Below are 25600 nucleotides of genomic sequence, written 5' to 3'. Positions count from 1 at the left end.
GGAGGGAGCTGGAGAAAATGATGAGAAGGGCAGGCAACACTAAAGAGGACACTGAAACCATAAGCAGGCTACAACAAGTATGTGCAGGACATCGGGAGAGATTATGCAATTTAAACTATAAAAGATATGTAGAAAGACAACATGCAGGGGGGGAGATAAACCAGGAAGGGTGCTAGCATGGTTATATAAAAGCGAGACTCCCAGACCAACGATCAGGACAATAGCAAAGGAGGATGGGTGTGTTGTGGATACCCAAGAGGGCGTGAAAAGGGAATTCCTAAAATACTACCAACAACTGTATGGGGAAGAAGGGGGAAGCGACTACAGGGACATAAAGGAAACATTGGAAGATATAGTTATGACAAGAATCAGCGCAGAGGAGCGAGAGGACTTAGATGCCCCGATTACCTTGGAAGAATTAGAGGAGGTGGTGGTGCAGCTACCCACTTGCAAGGCTCCAGGAGCCGACGGACTTCCTAGTGAATTTTATAAGATGTATAGAAAGGAGGAGCTCCCCACGCTTTTAGATATTCTCAATGAGGCATATGAAATATGAAGATTCCCGGAGTCCTTAGAGAGGCGATTATAATACCGCTCCCCAAACCCAATAAGCCGGGCAGAGATTGCAGATCATACAGACCGCTGTCAATGCTTAATCAAGATAGCAAAATGCTTACAACGGTACTAGAATGAAACGGATTATTGAAAAACTAATACACCCCGACCAGACCGGGTACGTCCCACATAGAAATATAACTAACAACCTCAGGCAACTCCACCGTGTTATAGAACATACAAAAGGGGACACTTCCGAAATTGCAATTGTATCGCTGGATGCAATGAAAGCATTTGACTCGGTTAAATGGCTATGGCTGATTGCAGCCATGTCCAGTTACGTGATAGGACCTGGGTACCTTAAATAGGTCAAATTGCTGTATAGCACACAGCTGGCCAGGGTCAAAACAAGCGCAATAATATCAGAAAGGTGGCAATTTAGCAGGGGTACTAGACAAGGATGCCCGTGGTCCCCCATGCTGTATATCTTAGCACTAGAGCCTCTGGCGATATATCTAAGGCAATAGTATGACATGATAGGGATACACATAAATGGAGAACAAACACTTGATTTCCTTGTAGGCAGACGACATGCTGCTGTATTTACAATACCCAGAGGAAAACCTCCAATATGTCCTGGAGGTAATGGAACGATTTGCGGCGCTGTCTGTCTGTTGGAATTCCATGCGAGAAATTGCCAGTTCTACAAATACTGTGGGAGGTCAATACATTTAGATACCTTGGGATAGACGTCTATCATACAGTGGAGGCAGAGCACCAACATAACACTGAGAAAGCGGTCAAGGGCATCAAAAATAGCATGAAGTTTTGGGTGAGGCTAACTCTGGCGATGATGGGAAGAGGGGCAATGCTGAAAATGGTGGTGCTACCTAGATTATTGCATTATTTTGGGAATATACCATATCTGATACCAAGATGATTTTTTGATAAGATGCACAGTATATGTAGGGGGTTCCTCTGGTATGGGACGAGGAGCAGGGTTGCCCTTTGGAAACTGCAGAATGCGTATGATAAGGGGGCATAAAATTGCCAAACTTCGAAATTTACTATCTAGCGAGCCAGCTACAATACGTGGAAAAATGGCTATCAGAAGACCAGACCTCAGAACGTAGGTTGTTTATACAGGACTGTGCCTGATTCTTCTTGAAGGAAATTATATGGCTGTCCAAACCAGACATGGAAGGGCGCCCAGAGATGATGACATTGGGGTGGAAAATATGGCATAAGACCTGTCAGATAATGGAAAACCCGACCCGTGCTCCCCGCAGGTGCCACTGGTTGCACTGGCGGGAAAGGAGAGCCAGTTAAGGAAGACAATCAGGAAACACTGGGAATCGGTGGGGATAGCGACAATGGGGGATATATGGCAAGAGGGGAGGATAAAGGAATTTGGGAGGTTGATGGAGGAAACAGGGTTATATACGGGACAATATATTGCATATCATAGGGTGGTCCAGCGAATGAAAGAAACATGGTCAGAAATAGTACTGGAAGAACAACCCGACACCGCCATAGAAATAATATACGACATAGCGGAGGGTGGGCACGAGATATCTAGGATATATGAGCTGGTAATGTCCAAAGTGGGAAAGGAAGTGGTACAACTACGGCAGGACTGGGAAGAGGAAGTGGGTGCCCCTATGAGTGATGGTATGTGATGGTATGTGGGAGTGGGCCCAAAGGTACCACAAGAAAGTGTCACGGAATGCGAGCTTGCAGCAAATACAGCTGTACATAATCCACAGGGCTTTATGACACCTCAAAGGATAGCTAATTTTTAAAAATACAGGAAGGCAATTGTGCCCCAAAAGTGGCGAAGAAAACGCTGGGATGACGCACATGTTCTGGGCGTGCCGGGAAATCGAGAAACTTTGGGGAGAAATAGCCCACAGGTTGGAGGAAAAGGGGATTAAGATAACTGTTGAAATAGCATGGGCATGTCTGGTCGGGGATTTCCCCAGACCATGTAAATTTAAACACGTAAGTAAACCAAAGGATCTGGCGTATATACTTGTGAAGCGCAGGATAGCCATGGGATGGAAGGCATGTCACAGACCTAGGATAGAAATATGGTGGAAAGACCTTCAGAAATGGGCAGAAACTGAAACTGCAGTATGGCTGGAAGCCAGAAACATAGGGGGGGGGGGTGAAGAAGCAGAAACTCTGACGAACTGGAGACACCTGATAGCTACACTATTTGGGTCTACGCAGGATTGGTCAAGCGACCAGGACCCAGCGGAGAACACAGGAGAGGAAACCCCTTCGCAGAATGTAGAAGTAGGTCGCGAAGTGACGTAGGCTTGGGGGGGGAGGGTATGGGAGAAGCAGTAAACAATGATTGTGTTGTACAAAATTTGAAACATTGTAATATGTACTGCAAGTTTGGTTGTTGGTTGTTTGTTTGATGTAAAAGCAATAAAAAAATGAGAAAAAAAAAAAACGTAGCCCACCGGTGCCAGCTACTATGGCAAGGTCAAAAAAACTACTCACCAAAGACAGAATTCTCAATCTCCTTGAAGCCTCAGCTCTAGCACAGCCAATATCAAATAACCCTACAGAACTAGTAGAGCTCTACAATGCCACACTTAAGGAGGTAGCAGACGCTGTTGCCCCATTGGAGAAAAAAAAGAGCCAAGCACATACTAGATGCTAACTCATGGTTCATCCAAGAACTCCAAGATATACGAACTGCCAAACGGGCAACACTAACCGCATGGCAAACAAGCCCGTCCATGTCCACACGAGATACCTACTTAACAGTTGCGAAACAATACAAAAAGGCTATTTCTACAGCCAAAGCATCTGTCTATAACACTAGAATTGAGAAACCTAACTCCCAGCCCAAAGAGTTGTTCGCCAATTTTAATGAGCTAACTATCCCCCCCACCTCTACACAACCAACAGAGAAAAATGAAACATGGTGTAATAACATTCAACATGCCATGTTAGACAAAATTAAAACACTCCAGAAAAAAATCAAGACACAATTCGACAACCTGCCCAAGGTCGCATCACCTAAATCAAAGCCCTCTGCCACCATGCCATCCTCAGGTGGCTCACATGGCATAAACATACCTTTGCCTTTAGGGAAGTAACAGTACCTGAAGTCCTACTGATTATGAAGCATATTAAACCATCGCTCTGTAAAGGTGACATCTGCCCAGCTAGTCTAGTTAAAGACTGAGCTCTGGTCCCTTTTAACAATGCCTTTATTAATGCCTCCTTTGCTTTGAGTACCATCCCACCCTCCCTTAAGGAAGCCTGGGTTCGGCTGCTACTAAAGAAACCTACCCTTGACCCCAACTCCCCCAACAACTATCATCCAATCACCACTGTTCCATTCTTGCTGAAAATTCTGGACAAGGCTGCGTATGTGCAGATCCAGTCCTACTTGGAAGCACACGAGATCCTCGGGAAAAGACAATCTGGCTTCCATCCTCGTCACGGCACAGAGTCAGCCTTCCTTGATTTTAAGAATCAGCTACTTGGATCCATGGACAAGGGCAAGTCCTCACTCCTCCTACTCCTTGATCTCTCAGCTGCCTTCGACCTTGGACTTTCGAATACCGCACATTTTTCCCAAGAAGCCACCACCTGGATTACATCCTTCTTGGAGGGCTGAGCCATGAGAGTCTTTTCTGATCAGGCATCAGCCACTCCTTCCCCCATTGGGTGTCGGGTACCACAAGGATCCTGCATATCCCCCACTCTCTATAATCCCTTCACTCTACCTCTGTTCAGCGACCTAGAAGAGTTCGGCATAGCTTTTACCAACTATGCTGACGATACACAAATTCTTCTCCCGCTATCAGGTGACTAGGAGCAAGACCTCAACATTCTCCAGAAGACATATGCTTGCATCCAGGCCTGGATGGCAGCTAATGGCCTATGTCTCAACGGGGAAAAAAAAAAGAAAGTCTACTGGTAGGCCCCAAAGAGTCCCTGAAAAAACTAGGACAACAAACAGCTCCTTCAGCATTGAGAACACTGTTATTACAGTCTCTGCTGCAGTAAAAACCCTGGGTGTATACCTGGACACTTCATTCTCAATGGAAAGACAAGTCAGCGCCATCTCATCATCTGCTGCCCTCACACCTAAAATCATCAACGCAGTGACACCTCACATATCGCCAAAACACTGCCTCAACATTGCAAGAGCTACCATTGCCGCAAAGTTGGATTATTGTAACATCCTACTCCTAGGCACATCTGCCAAAAACATCAACAAACTGCAAACCATGCAAAACAACGCTTTCAGAGCGGCCCCAAATATCCCTAGGAGAGAGCACATTTCTCAAGCTAGAAAAGATGCCCATTGGCTCCCAATCAAAGAGCGCATATTGTTCAAGGCCCTGACTATCACACACAGATGCCTCTCTCAGTCAGCCCCCTCCTACCTAGCTGAACGAATACATCAGGTGCCAGTCCACAGACCAAAACGAGACCAATACTCTCAGAGTGAAAGCCGGCGGCACCAGCTTCCACGTGTTAGCCCCAAAAGCTTGGAACGCCCTCCCACTCATCCTAAGAAAGGAAAACTCTCTCACGGCATTCAGAAATGCTCTAAAAACCAAGTTATTCAACTAGGCTCTACCTGAATCATGTTCCAATGATGTTCCCCTGTAACCATGAAACACTTCCACAACATTGGGGGTCATTATCAGTTTGGAGGTAGCCATGGTGCCATTAGCGCCATGGCTGGCTCCAAAGTCATGTCCGGGTTCCCTGAATGGGGATTTACCGGGTCATTCCAACCTTGGAGGACCCGGTAAGTCCCCATTCAGAAATCCTATCCCCATTTGAGCCCCCATAGGGCTCAATGGGAATGGGGAGGGAGCTAATAATGGACCTGTTAATTACAGGCCCGTTATTAGCGCCCTGGTCACTTAGTGGGTCCCGCTAAGGACGGCTGGTTTAACCAGCCGTCTTTAGCGGGACCCGCTAAGGGACCTCGGAATGCGGCGGTAAGGGGTTAACGGCACCGGCAGCCTTACCGGCACCGTTAACCCCTTACCGCCAGCCTCGTAATGAGGTCATAGTCTTTGAACCCCTGCAATTCTGTTCTGAAGAGTCTGTTTTAAGTTGTATCTAAGTGAATGTACTATAACAGCATCACGATGCTTTAGGGCTGTTGTGCTCTTTATAAATTCAAACAAATAAATAAATAAAAGAAATGCGTTTGCATTGCAATTGTAAATGCAACCTGAGCACCTTCAAGACCTGCAGCATAGCCACCACGGACGCTAAAGTCTATATGCAGGGGTGGAGCCAGCCTCAAAATTGTGGGGGGGGGGCTGGAGGGCAGTTTTGAAAACTGTTCGTGAGATGAGACATTAAACCTATTGCCCTACCGATTACCCCCATAACCTCCCCTCTGAGCCCCCCACCCCCCAAACCCAGGAGGCCAAGTAGATATTATGCTTTCCTTTGGCCCATTACATCAATCTTTCACCTGAACTCACCAAGGGTGTAGCCATGATTCTGTAACAAGTGGGGCTGGAGAACAGTTTTTAAATAATAGGTTAAAATAGTGCATTTTTCAGTACACTTTCTGTGATACATTAGGTAAAAAGCTACACGGTTTACAATCGGTTTTGCAAGGTAAATAATAAAGTCTGTTAGATGCCAAGCCACCAACAATGCCCAGCAGCATTTTCAAACACATTTTCATAATGCCTTTGCCCACTACATCCCAGTATTCTGCAAGTGTAAAAAACATGTTCCTATCGATTGTGCTCACACAGGTCCATTCTGGTGCACCTATATATGCCACTATTTCCTAGATAGGAAAATACTCATGTTTGCTTGCCCATAATGCCAGTAACGATAATATAACAAAGCATGTTTATGCTACCTCTCCCAATACATGCCAGTATCCCCATGTAAGAACATACTCCCGTTGTCTTTGCCTTAATGCCAGTGAAACAAAGCCGTGTCACATTAAGAAAATATATCCTTGCTGACTACACAAATCCCCCACTCCCCATATAAGAATGGTGCATTTGCTCCCTAACGGCAGTAAAAAATGTCATGCCACAGTAAAAAAAAAAAAGAAAAAAAAAGCCTTGCATGCTGTACAAATGCCCCCACACCAATGTAAGAATACCTATGTTGCCTTTGGCCTGAACACCAGTAATAACCTGTAATGCCATAGTAAGAAAACATGCGCTTGCTGGCTAGCAGGTAAGATAGCTCAGCAGGCTGGGCGCATGCTGTTGGATTCCGAGTGCGATTTGCAGGTTCAAATCCTGGCAGGGCCAACTTAGCCTTTTATACTTCAAAGTTACCTCCCTGATCTCTACCCTCCTCTATGGACCTGGCACTATTATATTGCTTTTGCACCTCGTTACCTCTCTCTTACTCTGTACTGTACTGTTTTCTCTGCTCACCAAATTGTACCAGTGCTGTGATACTTACGGGTTTGGGCGATGTCAATAAATACAATAAATAAATAAAGCTCATTAAATGAGTGCAAACTTCGCCTGGGTGATACATTTCCTGTAACTAGGTTCTCTGTACAGCGTTTTGGCGAAAGCGCTATATAAATAGCATATCATCACACAAATTCCCCATGTAAGAACATGTTGCACTCATGTTATACTCCCCCCGATGTAAGAATATTTATGTTGCCTTTGACCTTTACACCAGTAAAATAAAAACTGAAGTCAAAATAAGGAAACATGCCCTCCCCATGTAGGAACACTCATCATGTTGGCTTTGCCCTTAATGCAAGTACAACATTCTATGCCACAGAAAGCCCCAGCCAGCCCCACTACAGTATTCTCCAACACCCCCACTCCAACCCCACCATCACATAAAAACACTCAAGTTGGCTTTCCTTTGCCCAAAAACGGCAGTAAAATATGCCATGCTCCTGTCAAAAAAAGTTCCTGCTCCAATGCCCCTGCCAGGCCCCAGCGTGCATACACACAGATACACAGATATGGACACATTCAGAGACATGCACCCAAACAGCTGATTCAGTCATTCACACAGCACCCAGAACGTTTAGATTGTGCGCTCATTAACACGCGCAGTCACACCCATGTACACCATTCACACTGCATTCATTCATAGGTGTGCACTTACAAACACATCCTAGCATACAAACATACAACCACTTAACCACTCCTTGCATGCATGCATGCATGCACGCACGCATACATTCATACATGCATATATACATACAATCCCTGCATGCACACAAATACACTTTTTTTTAAGGTTAAAGCTGATAATTGGCAGGATAGGCCATGTAAAAGCTGAGCCAGCAGTTAAGCCTACAGCTGCAACACAGGGGGAGGAGGGACTACTGATATCCCCCATGGCAGGCTTTTGTCCGCTGCCTTCGCTTCAAGGCCTGTTTTGTCACCACGGAGAGCAGTGTATTTGCTTAAGTAAATACACGGTTCTCCGAGGTGAGAAATGTGACAGGTTCTTGCTGGTCTAGTGAGGTAGGGCGTAACAGCAGACACTCTCAGTGCCACGGACCGGACCGGGCCGGCGGAGAGGGAGACATGTGTCTTCTCTCTGTCCCTGTCCGGAGGGGGCTCAGCCCCCAAACTCATTCTCCTGGCGGGTGCTCGAGCCCCGGAGCACCCACGTACTCGGCGCCCCTGAGTCCTTGCAGACCGACCTATGGCTGTAATCAATCTGTGGGCTATGCCAGTGCTTATAGCCCACTGATTGACCAATCCGCATCATGGAACACTTGCTAGGGTGTTCTAATAGGTAATATGATGCTTATAAATATATTTGAAGAAGTCTTGTTTTTTCAATGTCATAGCAAGAGAACCGAACTAGATCACTAGTAAACTGAACAGTGGATATATAAGAAAAGACTTAAACATTCATTCAGGAGAGTATATTGAAACGTTACAACTTCAGTGTGTGTTACATTCAGAAGAGACAACAATGGGGAGACAAAGGATGAGAAAAACATTACAGTTATCCATAAGATGATGTAATTGGAAGATCACAGTAATAGCTGTAACAGTAATGAGGAGAAAACACAAGTTCAGTGATAAAGTCACTTAGTTGAATAAATAACACCTTCTTGTACCGCTAATCTATGAACACATCAGGGTGAACTTTGATGCGGTTTGTACCAGCCATGCTAAAACATGCATTACATGAACACTATTTAATTCTTGAAAAATAATTGGGCAGGTCTGATCAATACAATGTGCTAAAAAATGCAAACAGTGAAAGATTAAGATCATAAAAAACAATGCAGGTTGAACTCTTCATTCTTCCGCGTGTCAAGCAAATGTATCCAATGCATCTCTCTCTGGGCTAGTTTCTTGAATTTAGTACCACCTCTAGCTGGAGTATGGACCACTTCCAATATAATACATCTTATTTGAGCCAGATTGTGCCTGAACTCCTTGAAATGTCTCGCCACTAGAGATTTCAGATTCTGGGTCTGGATGTTAGACTTATGTTCAACCCATCTGTCGTGGGCTGCTCTGTTGGTTTGACCTATGTAAAGCAGGACAGAGGAGCACTTTATAGCATAGATGACTCCAGAGCTGTTGCAGGTCGCAAAGTCTCTAAGCGCAATTTTTGTCCTGTGTGTGGATGTTGGATAGTATTCCCTTTGATAACGTGACTGCAATCACTACACTGGAGACATGGAAATGTTCCTTTTTTGCGTAACATCAATGTTCTTTGTAAATCTTGGGGACATTTTTCTGCTTTCACAAGTCTTTCTCTGAAGTTTCTACCTCTCCTGTATGCCATCATTGGCGGCTTACAGAAGAGATTTTTCAGTTTTGGATCGTGATGCAGATATTTCCAGTTATTGGTAATAATCCTCCTTTAAAACTGACGGCAATATACTAGAGAAAGAATACAATGACCAGAAAAACAGACACTGCTGGGGGAATGGGAGCGGTAGGGCTGGGTGATATATTCCCCTCATTTCCTTGTACCCAAGAAGGACTGAGACCCATCTTGGACGTGAGATACTTGAACTAGCTTTTTTTCATCTGGCAGAGCATTTAAAGTGGGAGCGATTTACCATTGATGGCCCATTTTAGAGACCATTCTTTTGGATAAGATATTCTTAATGTTGCCCTGTTTAGAAATGTGAAGGGGCATTTTTATTCTAAAAGCACACACACACAGCACCTGTTAAGTTCGCTCCTGGTTTCGGGCCTTCATGGGCAATTTGTTCAGATGTTGCCTGTAGCCATTAGCTGATAAAATAGACACTTGCCATTTTATGCACTTTGAAATGATACAGTGTCCATATTGTGCCCCGATTGCATCTGCTATTTGTTTATTATTTGTATCGCACCAAACCCTGAGGTGACTGGGCGGTGTAAAACCTGAGTGTTACAAGCATAAATAATGGTTGACAACAGATAGGAAGACCAGTGGTTACAATTAGGTCTCTGGACATGGAGTTACGTGTGAATGATACAGGCATAAATAAAGCGATCTCAGGGGTGGGAAGACCAGTGGTTACAGTTTGGTCTGACAACAATTACAAGTGAGAGCAAAAGGTGGAGAGGGGAAGCCTCGTCGGGTGGGCTTGTCACTAAGCCAGATATTTACTCCGGTTTTGAAGGTCAAAAAGGATGGTTCTAGTCTGTGAGAAATAGACAGAGAGTTCCAGCATTTGTCTGCTTGGACAGGGAAGCTGGCACCACCTGCAGTTTTAAGGATGAACCTTGGAACCGCGAGGCGATTGGATTGGGTAGATCTGGCAGGCCGGGATGGTGGGTACTTGCTGAATTTATCTGACAGATATTTAGGAGCTGAGTTTGACAGACATTTGTGTGTGATTGCCAGAGTGTGGAGAGTGATTCTTTCGCGAACAGCAAGCCAGTTGGCTTCTCGTCTGACAGTTGAGATGTGGCTGGATCTGGGAAGATTAAGTGCTGCTCTCAATGAATTATTTTGTAAGACTTGAAGCCTATTTAAATTCTGTTCGGAGGATCCTAGGAAGAGTGTATTGCAAGAATCAATTTTTGACAATGCTAGGACTCTGGCAAGCTTTAGGCAGCTGCTAGTGGACAAATAGGGTTTGCAGCTATAGATTAACTTGTTTGTGTAGGCGGTAGAAGATGCCACAGCTATAGGTGGCCTTTCACAAGTGTACCATTAATACCCACGGTTTGTGATGCCTTTTTGTGCATCTTGCATCAGGCTGCGGGTACTTTTCTAGAAGATCTGTGCAGATCGCAATTGGGACTGTGGGTTCTTTTCTCAGTAGTGTCTTTGTGTGGACATGTTATAGTGCAAATGTAGCAAGAGCACTGAGAATATCCAGAGCGGCCACGTGAACTAGAAGAGCACAGTGTGTGCCAGTGGGCACGCTCTAACAGCGGTCAGCCAGCAACAAGATATGATCCTTTAAAGCATTGTCTTCTGCAGAGATGGAGCCACTGAGGTCTCGATGGCAGCGTCTCCCTTTCCGGCCAGAAGAAAGAAAACATGCTTGCTCAGCAAAATGCCTGCAAACATGCGAGTGACGGCTGGGGAAAGGAGGACAGCAGATTAGATCACCAGGCTCCCTGCATCTCTCACAGAAGGCGGGGGTCCGGCCGGGAAACCCTTGTCAGGGGCGAGCTACCCGCCAAGACCCCAATTAGAATTTCAACAATCGGCAAGTGGTGATTTAATAACACTTAGATTAACAGTGTTTCTCACATTGCATATAATGGCATAACAAGGGATACAAGCTGGAGAAAGGCAGCTTTGCAGTTATGTAAGTAAATACCAACTGGGATGTTTCCAACTGGAAAAAGGTTGTCCTTAGTTATTAGGTGGCCTGTTGAGCAAGACCTGGTAATGTCGCCTGAAATCATTCTACATCCAACCTTAAATAACCACACATGTCTACACACACAGGCCCTCCAGCCCCACAACATCAAAGGTTACACCATGAAATGCACACCACAGGTGCCAATACCACATTTCCCTAAATAGCCCAGTAGCCCATCACAGATACATCAACATAACTCTTCACAGTCCTTAAACACCATTCTGCCAGCCACCAAAATCACAAACAATTTACCTAGAGCACACACTAACCACTGCTCCAGATAACTCACAAAATGTTTACAAACTAGATACCACAGAGATATGCACATAATAACCTTATCCTGCTCCCAAGTTAGCCCCATACCCCACCTCTTGTAGATCCTAAAACTCCAAACCGTGAAAATGGTAGTCTTTATGCTATACCAGACTGAATTACATAGCATAACGGGGCATAGGAAAGAGCTTCACTAATTCTCCCGGGGGGCAGTATTCTAGACAGCTCATGCCACTTTGGTGAATGGCAGCAAAAGGGGAATACATGTAATATTGGCTCTGCTGAGGCAAGTCTTCTGTATAAGAAGAGATGTCATTCTTTTCCGGCGATCCCACACTTTGGGTAAACAATGAAGCTGGGATTTTAAAGCATTCTACAGTTAAGGCACTTGAACACATGTCTTCTAAGCAGCACCAGACCCAAATATTAACCTTTTGGATTTCAATGCCTATAATAAGGTCTTGTATAAAAGGTCTCCAAAGTTTCCCATGCGTGTGAAAGCTATGCAGTCTTGTTTTTGCTTCTTATACTTGCAGTTCTTTCTTACCCATTTGAAATGTAGGAAAACTACAAGTTCCAGAATCCAAAGGGAAAAAAACAGGACTGGGTGATCTCACGCATGGCCACAGGAAACTTGACAGCTCTGATAGTTTACTTGCAAAATACACATTTTATAGGAAAGCAAACTTACAATATTTAAATTCTTAGAGAAACATGTTCAGCCAAAATAATGTCGATTTAGGTTTAGTATCCACATGTTGACTGGCAAGCTAGAAGTCCCAAAATGCAAAATAATGCATGCCGGAATAATGGAAGCCAGAATAATCGTTTTTTAACACCACTGCTATTCTTTAAATACTTTGAGAATAACGGAGAATCACAAAAAAAGTGATTTGATGTCATTTGGATACAGATTGCAAGGGAATCCCTTTTTTGCATGTCAATCACAGACATACCAACTTTAAAATGGGTCTTTCTCTTCTTTTGCCTATGTTTTGGCATTTGACACTGATGGGAACCCTTTTGGACAGGTACAAATCTGAGGGGTATAGCATATGTAAGGGTCCCGTCAGTGCTAAATGCCTCAACATATGCAAAAAGAAGAGAGCACTCAGATTGGGACTGGGAACAAAGGAGTAATTGCCCTGCAGCAGCCCCTCCAGGACACTCTATGAGAGAGAGTCTACTGCAGAGAGAGTAGCCCAGGTAGGGGATGGGGGACAGGATTGCAGAAGAGGGGATTTCAACTAGGGTGTGTGTGTACCACAGACCGGTGTGGGTGCACGGCATGGAGTGCGCGCAGAAGACATAGGATGTGCATGCACTGCAGTGGGGATAGAAAGAGTCTCAGAATCCAAACAAGCCCCTGGACTTGGAGTAGCCCATCTCGGCCTTGCTGCTGATCAGGGAGAGTAGGCCCAGGTAGGTGTCCACTGTGACTGGCTGTTCCAGGACCAGCAGGCCATTGGCTCGGCCCGGCAGCGGGTTCTCTGCATGCGCTGTCCGCACCTGCTCCACCAGCTGCTCCTTGAACTTCCCCAGCTGCGGGAGAGAAACACAGAGGTCAGTGGGGTGGTCTCCAATGCTGCAAGAGAGGACACTACGTGGAAGATATGAGCTAAGAGGTGCAGGGTGCAGTGACGTGGATTTTCATGTTAGAACTTCAAATTTTGTCTTTTAATCAGTGTCCTTTCAACAAGGATTGAAACAAAGCAGAAAAAAGGGGCTGGAGAATTAGAAAAAGGTAAACAAAGGAGGGTGACATAAGAGACTCCTGACCACAAATAAATAAAGCAAAAACGAAATTAAGATAAGTGTAATGTTGTCGTATGGTCTGGGAAATGTGACTTAGCAGTGGGCAAGAGACACTAGGAGCAGGAGGCTGGTCTCTTATCGCGTAAAATGGCATAGTGTACCAACTGTGAGTTAGTAGGTGCAATGTGTACAGCCTCTTATGGTGTTGGAACTCTCACAGTGTGCTGGTTGTAAGATAAGGCAGAGGGCTGTCCTTACCTGCTACACGTTGGCCACTTTTGCACACATTCAGTAGGATTAGGTTTAGCCAGGTACATTACATGACATGACATGGGGAATGTCTTCACAATCGCAGCAGGAATGACATTAGACTGGTACCTGGAACATGTGGGCCACGTCACAACAGTCGAAGGAATTACAATTGCCAGGTACCTGGCACACGTCGGTCACGTCACCACCGTCGTGGGAATTACAATCGCCAGGTACCTGGCACACATGGGCAATGTCTCTGCCCTCTGAGTAGGAATTACATTAGCCAGGTAACTGGCACACTTGGGCCATGCAACCACAGTCTCGGTAGGAATTACATTAGCCAGGTACCTAGCAAATGTGGGCCATGTCTCTGCAGTCTCAATAGGAATTACACTGGCCCCGTGCCTGGCACATGTGGACCACTGCTCTGCAGTCTCTGTGGGAATTACAGTACCAGTTACCTGGCACACGTGTGAATGTCTCCACAATCTCAGTAGGAATTACATGGGCCACGTCAAAACAAAAGAGGTGATGGCTGTAAGATTTTGAATTAACCCCAACCTCTGGCATTGCTCTGGGCAACCCTCTAGACCATCGTTCTTCACCTGCCAAGCCATTACCGAAGGGGAAATACCATAAGCAAATCAGGCTTGGGCCCACCCCAAAAGGGGCAGTCCAGCCCGAACTGCTAGGTCAAATCCCTTCTGCAGGAGACCACAAGCATCCCCAAACATGTTTCGGCCTCATTGAGCCTCATCAGTGAGGAGTAGCTTGGGTCTCTAGGCCACGTCAACAGTGTCTCGGTAGGAATTACATTTGCCAGCTACCTGGCAAATGTGGGCCACAACTCTGCAGTCTCACTAGGAATTACATTAGCCAGGTACCTGGCACATGTGCGCCACGTCTCCGCAGTCTCACTAGGTATTACATTAGCCAGGTACCTGGCACATGTGCGCCACGTCTCCGCAGTCTCACTAGGAATTACATTAGCCAGGTACCTGGCACATGTGCGCCACGTCTCCGCAGTCTCACTAGGTATTACATTAGCCAGGTACCTGGCACATGTGCGCCACGTCTCCGCAGTCTCACTAGGAATTACATTAGCCAGGTACCTGGCACATGTGCGCCACGTCTCCGCAGTCTCACTAGGTATTACATTAGCCAGGTACCTGGCACATGTGCGCCACGTCTCCGCAGTCTCACTAGGAATTACATTAGGCAGGTACCTGGCACATGTGCGCCACGTATCTGCAGTCTCACTAGGAATTACATCACGCAGGTGCCTGGCACATGTGCGCCAAGTATCTGCAGTCTCACTAGGAATTACACGCGGCAAGAACCTGGCACATGTGGGCTACTGCTCCAAAGTCTCACTAGGAATTACATTAGGCAGGTGCTTGGCACATGTGCGCCACGTCTCTGCAGTCTCACTAGGAATTACACGCGGCAAGTACCTGGCACATGTGGGCTACTGCTCCAAAGTCTCACTAGGAATTACATTGGCCAGGTACTTGGCACATGTGCGCCACGTCTCCGCAGTCTCACTAGGAATTACACGCAAGTACGTGGCACATGTGGGCTACTGCTCCAAAGTCTCACTAGGAATTACATTAGCCAGGTACTTGGCACATGTGCGCCACATCTCCGCAGTCTCACTAGGAATTCCATTGGCCAGGTACCTGGCACATGTGCGCCACGTCTCAGCCGTCTCACTAGGAATTACATTAGCCAGGTACCTGGCACATGTGCGCCACGTCTCAGCAGTCTCACTAGGAATTACATTAGCCAGGTACCTGGCACATGTACGCCACGTCTCAGCAGTCTCACTAGGAATTACATTAGCCAGGTACCTGGTTTATGTGGCCCACATCTCCACAGTCTCACTAGGAATGGCATTAGCCAGATACCTGCCACATGTGGTCGACATCTCTGCATTCTCTGCATGATCCAGGTACCTGGCACACGTGGGCCAGATGTTGGTCCAAAGGCTCTTTGCGGGAGTGCTGTTCATACTGGAAATGTATAGGTCCCCCTTCCCTCTTACCTGCCACACATGCGGGCCCACCTATCCCGAACACTCCCCGCTTTGCTGGTTCTTAAAGGGTACAAACATAATGCTAGAAGGCTGTTATATTTCGCTCCAGTCACTTCTTGAGTGGTGGTGTAGGAGCACATGGCTTATCTGGATGGTGGCGATTTGTGCCCCTGCCCAGTGCAGACACTAGTCTTTGGAGGAAATGGTTTAGGGAGAAGCTAAGTGGACGGGAAAGTGGGTGAAATGGCATCAGCGTGGGTGTGGCATGATGTAGAATGAGTTTGGGTGCATGTGGATCCATCAGGTAGGACCAGACTGGTATCATAGAAAGGAAGATATGTGCTAAGCATGTTGAGCAACAAACAGATGTGGTGCTTTTAAGTGGGTAGCTCACTTCTTCAGTCATAGTTACTGGTTCTTATCTGGCACATACTACCCATGTGTTGGTTCTCAGTATTAGATGCCTCGTCTTACCTGGCACATATGTGCCACCTTTTCTTCGATCCCAGCTGCCGGGTGCTCGGTCAGGGTGAGGTAGGGCAGGTCACTTGCCCATGGGTTCCATCGGGAGAGAAACGATGGCTGCCGCAGCTTGTCCCACTGGATACGGAGTGCATGACCCTCACGCCTATGCAGATAGGAGAGTGAGATAGGAGGTGCAGGAGAAGAAGGGAGGGAGAGAGAGAGAGAGAAGGGGAGGGACAACGGAAGCAAGACAGAAGGAAAGAGAATAGGAATAGACAAAGGGAAAGCAAACGCACGGAGGAAATAGAGAAAGAAAAGGGAGGTGAGATGAAAGAAAGATTGGGATCAAGAGAGAGAAAGAGCGAGAGAGAAAGAGAAAGAGGGGAACAGAAAAACAGAGAAGGGGTTTAACAATTAGATTTCAACAAATTCACAAGTTACAAAGAACAGGCCCATTCTACCCCTGAACCTTTTTTTCTCATGACTGCCAATAAAAGATCATGGTCTACAGTACGCATTTAACTGGTAAACATGACCAATAGGGCAGTAGAAGAATTCTCAAGCTAAAATAAAAAGTTAAGTAAGGAAGATTTTGAATTGATCATGAAGACTTGGAATAATTTCTTATGCTGTTTAGCCATGTGCACCAATCCAGAATGGGGCTGACCATATGAAAACCAGTCGTGGTACTGCCATCGATGGCAGGTGTCCAGACCAGCCAAAATAAATGAAAGTGTTTCGATTAATTTAAAGGTTTTCCATCCATCATGCTTCAGTGTTGCATACGTAGTAATGGGTATGCGCTGACATGGGACCTGATCTTTCTGTTCCAAAGGTCAGATGCTACATCCGAACGATGATGCCCAATAAGGTCAAAGCGTGTCTAGGGTTTCCTGGAGGCTCATTCTGAAGGGATGGATGGGAGCAAGCCTGAATACCATGCCATAATGCTACAAAAGGCAGAAAAACAATGATTCGGAAGGCTGCCCAGAGCGATTGCAATGAGTAATTCAAAGGTTTCCCGGCCAACACTCTTGAGAGTTGGAGAAGATTTCTCGGCATGCTCCAGTGGAGGTCCTGGGGCTTTGGTACAGATTGGAAAGCTTCCTTTCCTTTGGACACGTCACTCTGAGTGATTGGTTGGTTGCCACTTGTAAAGGACTAAGCATGTACCTTCACTGAAAACATGTTGAGCAGATTTAACGCAACAGAACCCTTGAAATTCAGCGGATGTGGAAGCCATGGCCAGCTTATCTTGGCACACTCCCGTTGATGTCCCACATAATGTTACGTCCACATAATGCCATTTTGTATGTCATTGTGAATCGCTTCTCTTATAATATGTATGTGCTCATGTGCTTTGCAGCGGGAACGAGCAGAGTTAAGCCGGTCACGACTTCTCACATCCGCTGAATTTCAAGGCTTTTGTTGAATAAAATCTGATCACAATAACTAAGGTTCTTTCAGTGAATTTCAAGGGTTTTGTTATACCATAGTTTTCTTTAAAGGGCCACTAGCCTTGGTCTTCGGCCATGTCCACTCTACATGTTCCCCAACTAGGTTTCCTTTAGACCCACTAAATATGTCTTTCAGGCCCACTAGCCAGGGCCCTAGGCAGTAAGCATGGCCTTCGTACGTGTCCACTGTATATTTTAAAATGCTACTGGGCCACTAGCCATGTTCCCCCAATATGTTTTTTTTCAAACCACAAGATGGCCAAGTGGCTTTCGGCCATGTCCACTGTATATGTTCCCCCAATATGTTTCTTTTGGACCCACTAGGTGGCCGCATCCTTCTGCTGTGACCTCTATACATGTCCCACACTGTATTTTTCAAAACACTTCTAGCCCACTTGCCATGGCATACAGCCATGACCAGTGGTGTAAGGAAGACATGGTCTCAAACAGTAAGACAGACACAAATGATCACAGTTCAAGGGTGTTTATTGAACTTCAATTGGGTTTGAAAAACACCCATCTAATCCTAAATCTAAAGATGGGAGCAAACTAGGACCATCAAATAATATTAACGCAGTCCTAGTCGAGTTGCTCAAAATAAAAGTGCCTATCCTAATAAACCTATTGCCAATCCTTACTTCTAAATACAAATAATGTGGTAAACAATATTATGCAAAAGAAAAGTGTTCATGAAATGATATGTGAGGATATTCAAGCCGCAGACTTCCGTTCCCCAGGTTTTCAGCACGGGACAAGGCGGCACACTCAAGCTTAGCACAGTCTCTGGCTTCTCTAGCATGAAAATGCAGTTCAAAACCTCAACATCAAGGCCTTCTGTGCCAAAGTCTCTTTGCCATACAAAGTCTCTTATTTCAGAGGGCCTGATCCAACAAACAAACATTAAAGTTCCTTTTTTTTTTAGGATTTCACATATACAACCTCTCGAGTGATTTTCGGTGCACCCCAGGTCCCCCTCTGCCGGGCTCGGACCAACTTTATCTAATTTTGCAAGCTTTCCTTACTTCAAAAATCAAAGACTTTCTACTGTGCTCAACCCGTTGCAGGACCACTTTGATTCACAGTTACTCGTTCTTTACTTGATATAACCTTTTTCTCACTTTCACTTTTGCCACTTCTCAGCTGGATACCTTACAGAGACCTTGGACTGAGCACCCATACAGTGCCGGCCCACTCTGTCAAAGGTATTGTATTTTGCTTTGAAAGTTTAATCACTCATCAGCAGTTCAACTTTACTTGCATCTTTTATTATACGCATTTTAGCAATGTCTGTTCCAGCGCTAGCCTTACAATGTTGCTGCTTGCAACCTTGTCTTCAACACAGACCGGTCTCGTATCGGTCTCCCCAACTCACTGGCTCTGTTGATTTCACTGATGCTGCTTTGTTCTTGGAGCCAAGGTCGGTACCACGACGGCTCGTGCTTCTCCCCGCCTTGTTGACGCAGAAGGGTCCTGGGTATCTCCGACACACACAATGCAGGATTCTTCAGTCTGGTTTCCTAGTATTCTTGAGTTTTCCAGAAAGTAACAGTTACTTGTCGAAAAAAAGGTCAAGGGAACTTCCCTCCTTGCGATCCCCTTCTGTTTTGCAGTCTTTCTTCTCTTATACAGCCGACATCTCGAAACTGCTGTTTCCTTGTGTGCTTTTCCTCACTCAGAGTGTGCTATCGGGCTCTGCCTTTTATCCATGTGGGGAAGTTTAATGGAAGTCAGGTGTGTGTTATGGTCAGTGAGGATTAGGACACGTCAGGTATACTGCTCAGGTGTTAGCCTGTTTCTCTCATAGTGGGCTGTCTGTGAGAAAGTGTTTGTGTTGTAAAAGGTGTGGTGGGTAGAGTTCCTAAATATCCTACCTGGTAGGATTGGGTAACAGTGTTACAGGGAAGGGGATACCGCGTCTCACCATCCAGTGCCCACTGCCATTCCCCGAAGACCCCTCACTCAGGTGATCCTCCCACACTTGTCCACCACCAGGAACTTGATACAAAAGCGATGGCCGTGTCATGGCCACCTGGATGACAGTTCTCTGGGGACTAGTGGGGGAGACACCTTCTGGTTTCTCACAGTGGCCACGTTCCATATTTCACTATTCAGTTCCTTAAAGTAACCCAGTAGCCATATCCTTCGGCCACACCCATTACCTCCCCACCTCACTGTAGCTGTAAAATTAAATTGTTTTCTATTAATCCCATTTTTTTTTCACTTTAAAAAAACCTTTTTTCCCATAACCGTGGTTATATTGACAATGTACTACAAATAAAAGCGGTTATTTGTAGGTGCCCGCAAATAACCGCGGTTACCTGCAAAAAGTGCTCAAAATCCAAAACTCTTCCCTGCCCTCCCAGGCACTCAAGTGCCCTCCTCCACTTGTCATGCTCCCACTTGCCTCAATACCTCCAACTCCACATCTCTCTCCCACTCCACCAACCACTTGTCATTTTGTTTGACACATTTTTTCTTTTTCATTTTTGTGCTTGGAAAAAAAAAAAAAACACACACACAAGCGCATTATAAATAACGTACCCTTCCACAATGACACCAGCGCCTAGATACCTTATGTGCGCTGTAAATAAATGCAAAATACATTTCTGATCGTGTTTTCTTTTATGACCTACTGAATAACCACAACTATGAGAAAACGTTTGAGCTCTGAACTTGGTCCCCAGCACCCTAATCCTGCAATTTCACGTGGTGTCCTCTTTCCCCCTCCCCACCTCTAGCTTGCTGCCATTGCATCCTTTTTCCTCCTTCAAGTGGCATTTTTTCCACTTTTTGTTTTTGGCTATCTGTGGTTATTTCTGAAATAACCACGGTTATCTCTTGCATCAAACAACAAAACAAATGGCAGTTTTTTCATTTCTGAAAATACGCTCTCCTGCAAAGGACCATGGGAAATCTATACACCTATAATATTGGGAGCAGGGACACCCCCTTCTCCGTCAAATATTTCCAAAACTACTGGATGCAATAACCCCAGACCTCTCCCGGAAATTGAGTCAATGCTTCATGCCCAAGTTGTTTGGTACCTGGTCCAATTCCGTCCAGCAGTGTTGGCTCTGCAATGCGCAGAAATGTGGACTTTTTCTTCATGGGAAAATGAAATGGAAACAATGTTTTTTACTTTCTTAATAACTATCTTTTTTTAGCGGATCTGCCTTTGACAACCATTTTGTTTGCAGAATTTCAGCCAAATACGTCATGCAAGTCAAAGGTTATTGGCAATAAAACAATGTTCGGGTTTCCTATGTATCTCGATACTGAACTGCTGCACCATAATATATATATGTATGCAAGAAAATGGCAGACACAATTTCCTCCAATAATTAAAGGGATACAGAAAATAGAATTCTTTTGATATGTCGATAAGTAAAGTGCTTTTTGCTTAAAAGAAAAATCAAAGATGGAAAGTTGGAATTATGATGATTGGAGATTTATTGTAGGCTCTGCCGGCCGGCTCCTGAAAAACCCTCAATGCCGCTATCTTACATAATATTTACCCCTATCAGACGGATGTCCCTGGTCTCCTGACACCCGCGACCCTGTGGAGCGGCAGGCCGAGGATTTGTCTGCTCCCCAACTGAAGATTATGGTGGAATGCCTTCTCTGCCGAATGCTTCAAGATGGCAGTGATGCCTGCACCGTGAGGCCCCGTGGCAGGCTACTTCTGACCTTCGATGGGGCCTTCATCAGCAACGCCAGGACTTGGCTCCTGGCATGAGCGGAATGTCCCCCGGACAGCTGGACACTCAGCAAGGCTTGCATAGGCCCTGTGGGGGTGCTGCTTGAGCACCTCATTACCGAGAACTGCGTCCACCACCAGCGGTGCCCAGTGGGGTTGGTGGATGGACTTCGCTTGCGCTTCCTTCAGGTGGCCTCCTGCCCCCGCAGCTGATCTCCACGGAGGAGGGGCGCATAGGCAGACTGCTTTAGAGAGCTCTGTACTGAGAACACCTCCTGCACGGCAGCTCTCCCAACCAGCTTGCAGCCGCTGAAGCGAAGAGGTGGCGTACCCGAGACAAACGTCCGGGGGCACCAGTGGTCCAGGGATGAATATCGGTTTGTAACCATCAATCAGCCCCACACCTCTAGTACACCAGAAGGGATCTGAACAGATTGGAACTACAAGCAAATTATAAACCCCCTTGTACAATTTTGGTAATATGGACAGAACGGCAGGCTTTTCTCCACAAGGTTGTGGATCGTTAGTTAGTTGCAACACAGCAAAAATACAATTATTACCCAATGATAAAAGGGACTGTCCAGTCAAGTTTGTATACAAATATCTACTTTATTATCACGACAGTTCTAGCACACTACAAAATACAACCCACCCTGTAAAGGAATCCAGAGGACAGACAGTTTCAAGATGGAAAAGGGATGCACTCTGGATAATGATAGGAGGGTAGTTGGTAAAGTAATTAATCGCAATAGTACAAGGATACTTGGTTTCAACACAAAGGGAGCAATGAGTCATAAAATGTCACTAGGGGCCTTCCGAGAAGGACCAGGGGGGCAGAACCACAATGCACCTTGTGCTTGTAGAAGTTCTTGGTGCTCGACAGGGTCAAATCGTTTTCAGGGCACTTTGCAGCTCCTGCAACAGAGTTCAAGATGGGAGACAGCTGTGGTTATCAGGCAGCAGGCAGTTCGGCGAGCGAGACTGGACAAACAGCTTCAGGCTGGCCTACATTGCGGCTCGGGGTCAGGAATTGTTGCCTCAGTGCTGGTTGGTGGCTCTGAAGCACCGGTCGAGGCGTCTCGGACGATGTTAGCGACTGCGGCGTGACAACAGTCAGCAGTGCAGTCGGTTCCAGCTTGAGGGGCTATCGAAAAATGTCCTTTTTGGCAAATGCTGGTTGATGCTTGTCGATGCACTCCTTCTAGCTTCTTGACTGGGCTTGTGTCATCCTTTAAGGCGGGCGGCCCAAAGCTGAGAAGAGTGTTACAGGCACCGGCCTTGTCCTGGGTTTGGTCCAGAGACTCTCTGGCACTTCCCACCGAGGGAGCTTGCTTGCAGAGCCTAGCAGGGCATGCTGTGTGCTGGCTTGGAACCAGTTCTGGAGCTGCTGGAGGGTCCTCTGAATTAGAGTGGTGTAAGGTATAAGGCAGACTGTACCTTCAGCCAGGATCCAAATGAGTTTTTCTTGTTACTCCTTGCAAAGTCTTCAGATGATCTGCCAAAAGAGAGGCTCAGCACTCTTTTAAAGCCAAAAGGGCAACAGTGATTGGTCAAGGCGCAGCCTACCTTAATGGTCTCCCTTGAAGCTGCAGCGAGATCAGACTTTCAGTCGCCACCATACCACATACTCTTAACTTCTGAATGTGGTCCCCCTGTGGGGATAACTACTGTAAACAGCAGTCCCACAGATGACAGGTCACTGCCCTTGATACTAAGAGGCGGGAGCTGGCTTCAGGTTGACACAGATGCATTTCAAAGGTGTTTGGGTTTCCTGCCTCTTTTGTTAGCCCTGCGACCATGCCCCTGTGAGCCTGTTTAAATGAACTCTGATTAGTATGCAAAGCTGCCACCAGCAGAGCCAACAAAAGGATAGGGCGGATCCATGGAGCTTTAGTTAATTAGGCTGGCCATGGCAGGAGGAAGTTTCTGCCCTCCCCCTTCTAAGATGCCATTATGTACTCTTGGCTGTCATTTCCCAACTAAATATGACAGGGGGGACAGCTCCTGTAGGCTGTGTCCACCCAGAGTATATGGTTCTATGTGTATGTCGTGCGGTGAGCATAAGAAAATATGTGCAGATTAGCACCACACATTTTCCGGAGGTTCATCTACCATCATTCAATTTCTTTTAAAATTTCAAAAAAGCCCAGGAGAGCACATAGCCACCATGTGGATGGTCGAATTCCGTACCTGCTCTGCGTGCCCTCCCTGGGATTCCTCGTTCATTCCCAGGATCTATTACACCAAGATCCGGACATCGCCCTTGACTAGGGTGATCTGCCTGGTGCTGATTCCTCTGTATACTGTGCCCTATTGGGAGACTCATCTTTATTCGCTCCCAGCATCTACGCCTGGGTGCTGGGGATTAAAGGGGGCCTCCACTGGGCTCCAGCAATCTGGAGCCTAATATCTTCTCCACAAATTCTCCTATTAACATGAGGTCGCTGCTGGAGTCTCTTTGGACAGTCCCTTTCCAGCTGTAACTGGTTTTATGGCTTCCCCTCTGCCGTGCCAAGAGCCAGGATGGCCCTTGCCTTCCCCTGCAGCTCTGTTGAGCCTCTGGACATTTACCCTCTGATAAGTGGCCACTGGAGTGAATCTACCCAGGTTCAGGGCCGATTCCACGGACACTGCAAAGTAATACTTCCACTTTCATCAAAGCCACAGTATGCAAGCAAGCCCATGATCAAGACAAGCTCATGAACCGAGTGGTAGGCCTCGAGGAACAACTGGAATTGGTCTAATCAAGCAGGAGGGACTCGAAAAAGGTCACGAAGGAACAACATCCGCCTGTGCTGGGTCCCAAGAGACATCCAAGACCAAGAGTTGCCCGACTGTGTCGGGCAACTTATTCCGGTCGCTGCATGATATCCCTGGCCCGAAGAATTGGTTCTAGACAGAACTCTCCTGTCCGTCGTGCTCTCGAGACTGCACTTCTTTCAACAAAAAGAGGTAATCATAGTGGCAGCATGGAAGAAAGCCTGTGGAATTTCTAGGGGTAACCATTTCTTTTTTCAGGATCTCTCATCACGAACCTTTGCTAACTGGCGCAAGCTGAATGTAGTGTTGGCATGGCTTCAAACATGCAAAGTCCGGTATAGATGAGGCTCCCACTGCAAGCTCTTATTCAAATATCAGAACCAGAATTATGCCATCAGCTCGGAGGAAGAAGAGGTGAAATTGTTGGACTCTTCCAGGGAAGCTTGAGCAGCGGGAGAAGGAACTGGCTTGTCAACTTGTCTAAGCCCTGTGTCCCATGGCATGTCCAGGAGACCAAAAGGGAGGTGGGACCCCATGAAGGTCTCATCCAGGGAAAACATGGGGTCATTACCTAGTGACCCGAAATTAAGTTGCATGCCGAGAAGCTGGACAGCTGCTTTTTAAGTAACTTTGCTTGCTGGCTCTGGTACTGAGTATGCATTTGCCATTTGAGGGTGGTTTTTGTTCAAAGATATTGTTTTAACACCATCTGATCGGGCCGGCGGAGGGGGTTGTGTGGGGTGCTCTGAGGGATTAGCACCAGATTGTCTTTTTTCGCCCTTCAGCTCGAGAATGTGGCCATCTGGGCTCAGTAATTCATTTAAAAGGTAGCACTTCGGCCCTTCTCATGGGCGACCACTCTAGCCTATCCCTCTTGCATGCCTTAGACACACTATTCATTCCAGCCCTGCCCGAAGGGATACATAATGGCGTCTCCTGATCTATCCTGTGTGACCCTGAGTGTGCAGGGCATCAATTCACAGATAAATCAAAGCTCTGATGGACAGACTGTCCTCCCTAGACGCAGCTCTTGCGTTTGTCCAAGAGACCCACCTGCTAGCTGCCGATGAAGCGCAACTCTGTAAAAAAGCATATCCCAGGGTTTACTTTGAGTCTACTGGCCTTAAAAAGCATGGAGTTGCCATCATGATCCGCAAGAGTACCCCCCCGGAAAATATTAAATGTGCTAAGAGATAGGGAAGGAAGATACCTTTTACCCAGAGCCCTATTGCATGAACGCAAGGTCACGTTGGCCTCCATCTTTATCCCCAATGAAAAGCAAGACACGTTTCTGGCATTATTCTTGGGTGTCCTAGCAGAGTTCACTGAAGGGGAGGGAATACTTGGAGGAGACTTCAACTGTGTCGTTGACCCAACTATGGACAAATCTTTAGCCCCTACCCATAATGACAACAGAAACTTTCAAGCCATGACCACATTGTTGAGAGAGCACTCTCTCATTGAGGCCTGGTGGTTTTTTTCACCCTGGGGAGAGCGAATACACTTTTTACTCTGCGGGCCACAAGCTTTACTCAGGGCTGGATATGTTTCTCATA

The 25600-nt window shown here is 46.3% G+C and overlaps 1 protein-coding gene across 1 annotated transcript in view; it reads right to left on the bottom strand.

The window, feature by feature from the left end:
- Positions 1-8425: 8425 nt before the first annotated feature.
- LOC138580248 (tumor protein p63-regulated gene 1-like protein) overlaps positions 8426-25600 on the bottom strand; it is a 99862-nt gene continuing 82687 nt past the window's right edge. The window contains exons 4-5 of the mRNA XM_069650632.1: positions 16140-16293; positions 8426-13165 (exon numbers count right to left, since the gene is read on the bottom strand). Coding sequence (XP_069506733.1) covers positions 12971-13165; positions 16140-16293 — 349 coding nt within the window. The 3' untranslated portion in view covers positions 8426-12970. The remainder of the gene's footprint in view (positions 13166-16139; positions 16294-25600) is intronic.

Source organism: Ambystoma mexicanum, chromosome 3p, assembly GCF_040938575.1.
Source record: "Ambystoma mexicanum isolate Mex_15411 chromosome 3p, UKY_AmexF1_1, whole genome shotgun sequence".
NCBI classification, from domain to species: Eukaryota; Metazoa; Chordata; class Amphibia; order Caudata; family Ambystomatidae; genus Ambystoma; species Ambystoma mexicanum.
The sequence above is the reverse complement of the archived record's forward strand: the minus strand, read 5'-3'. Positions and strand labels throughout refer to the sequence as shown.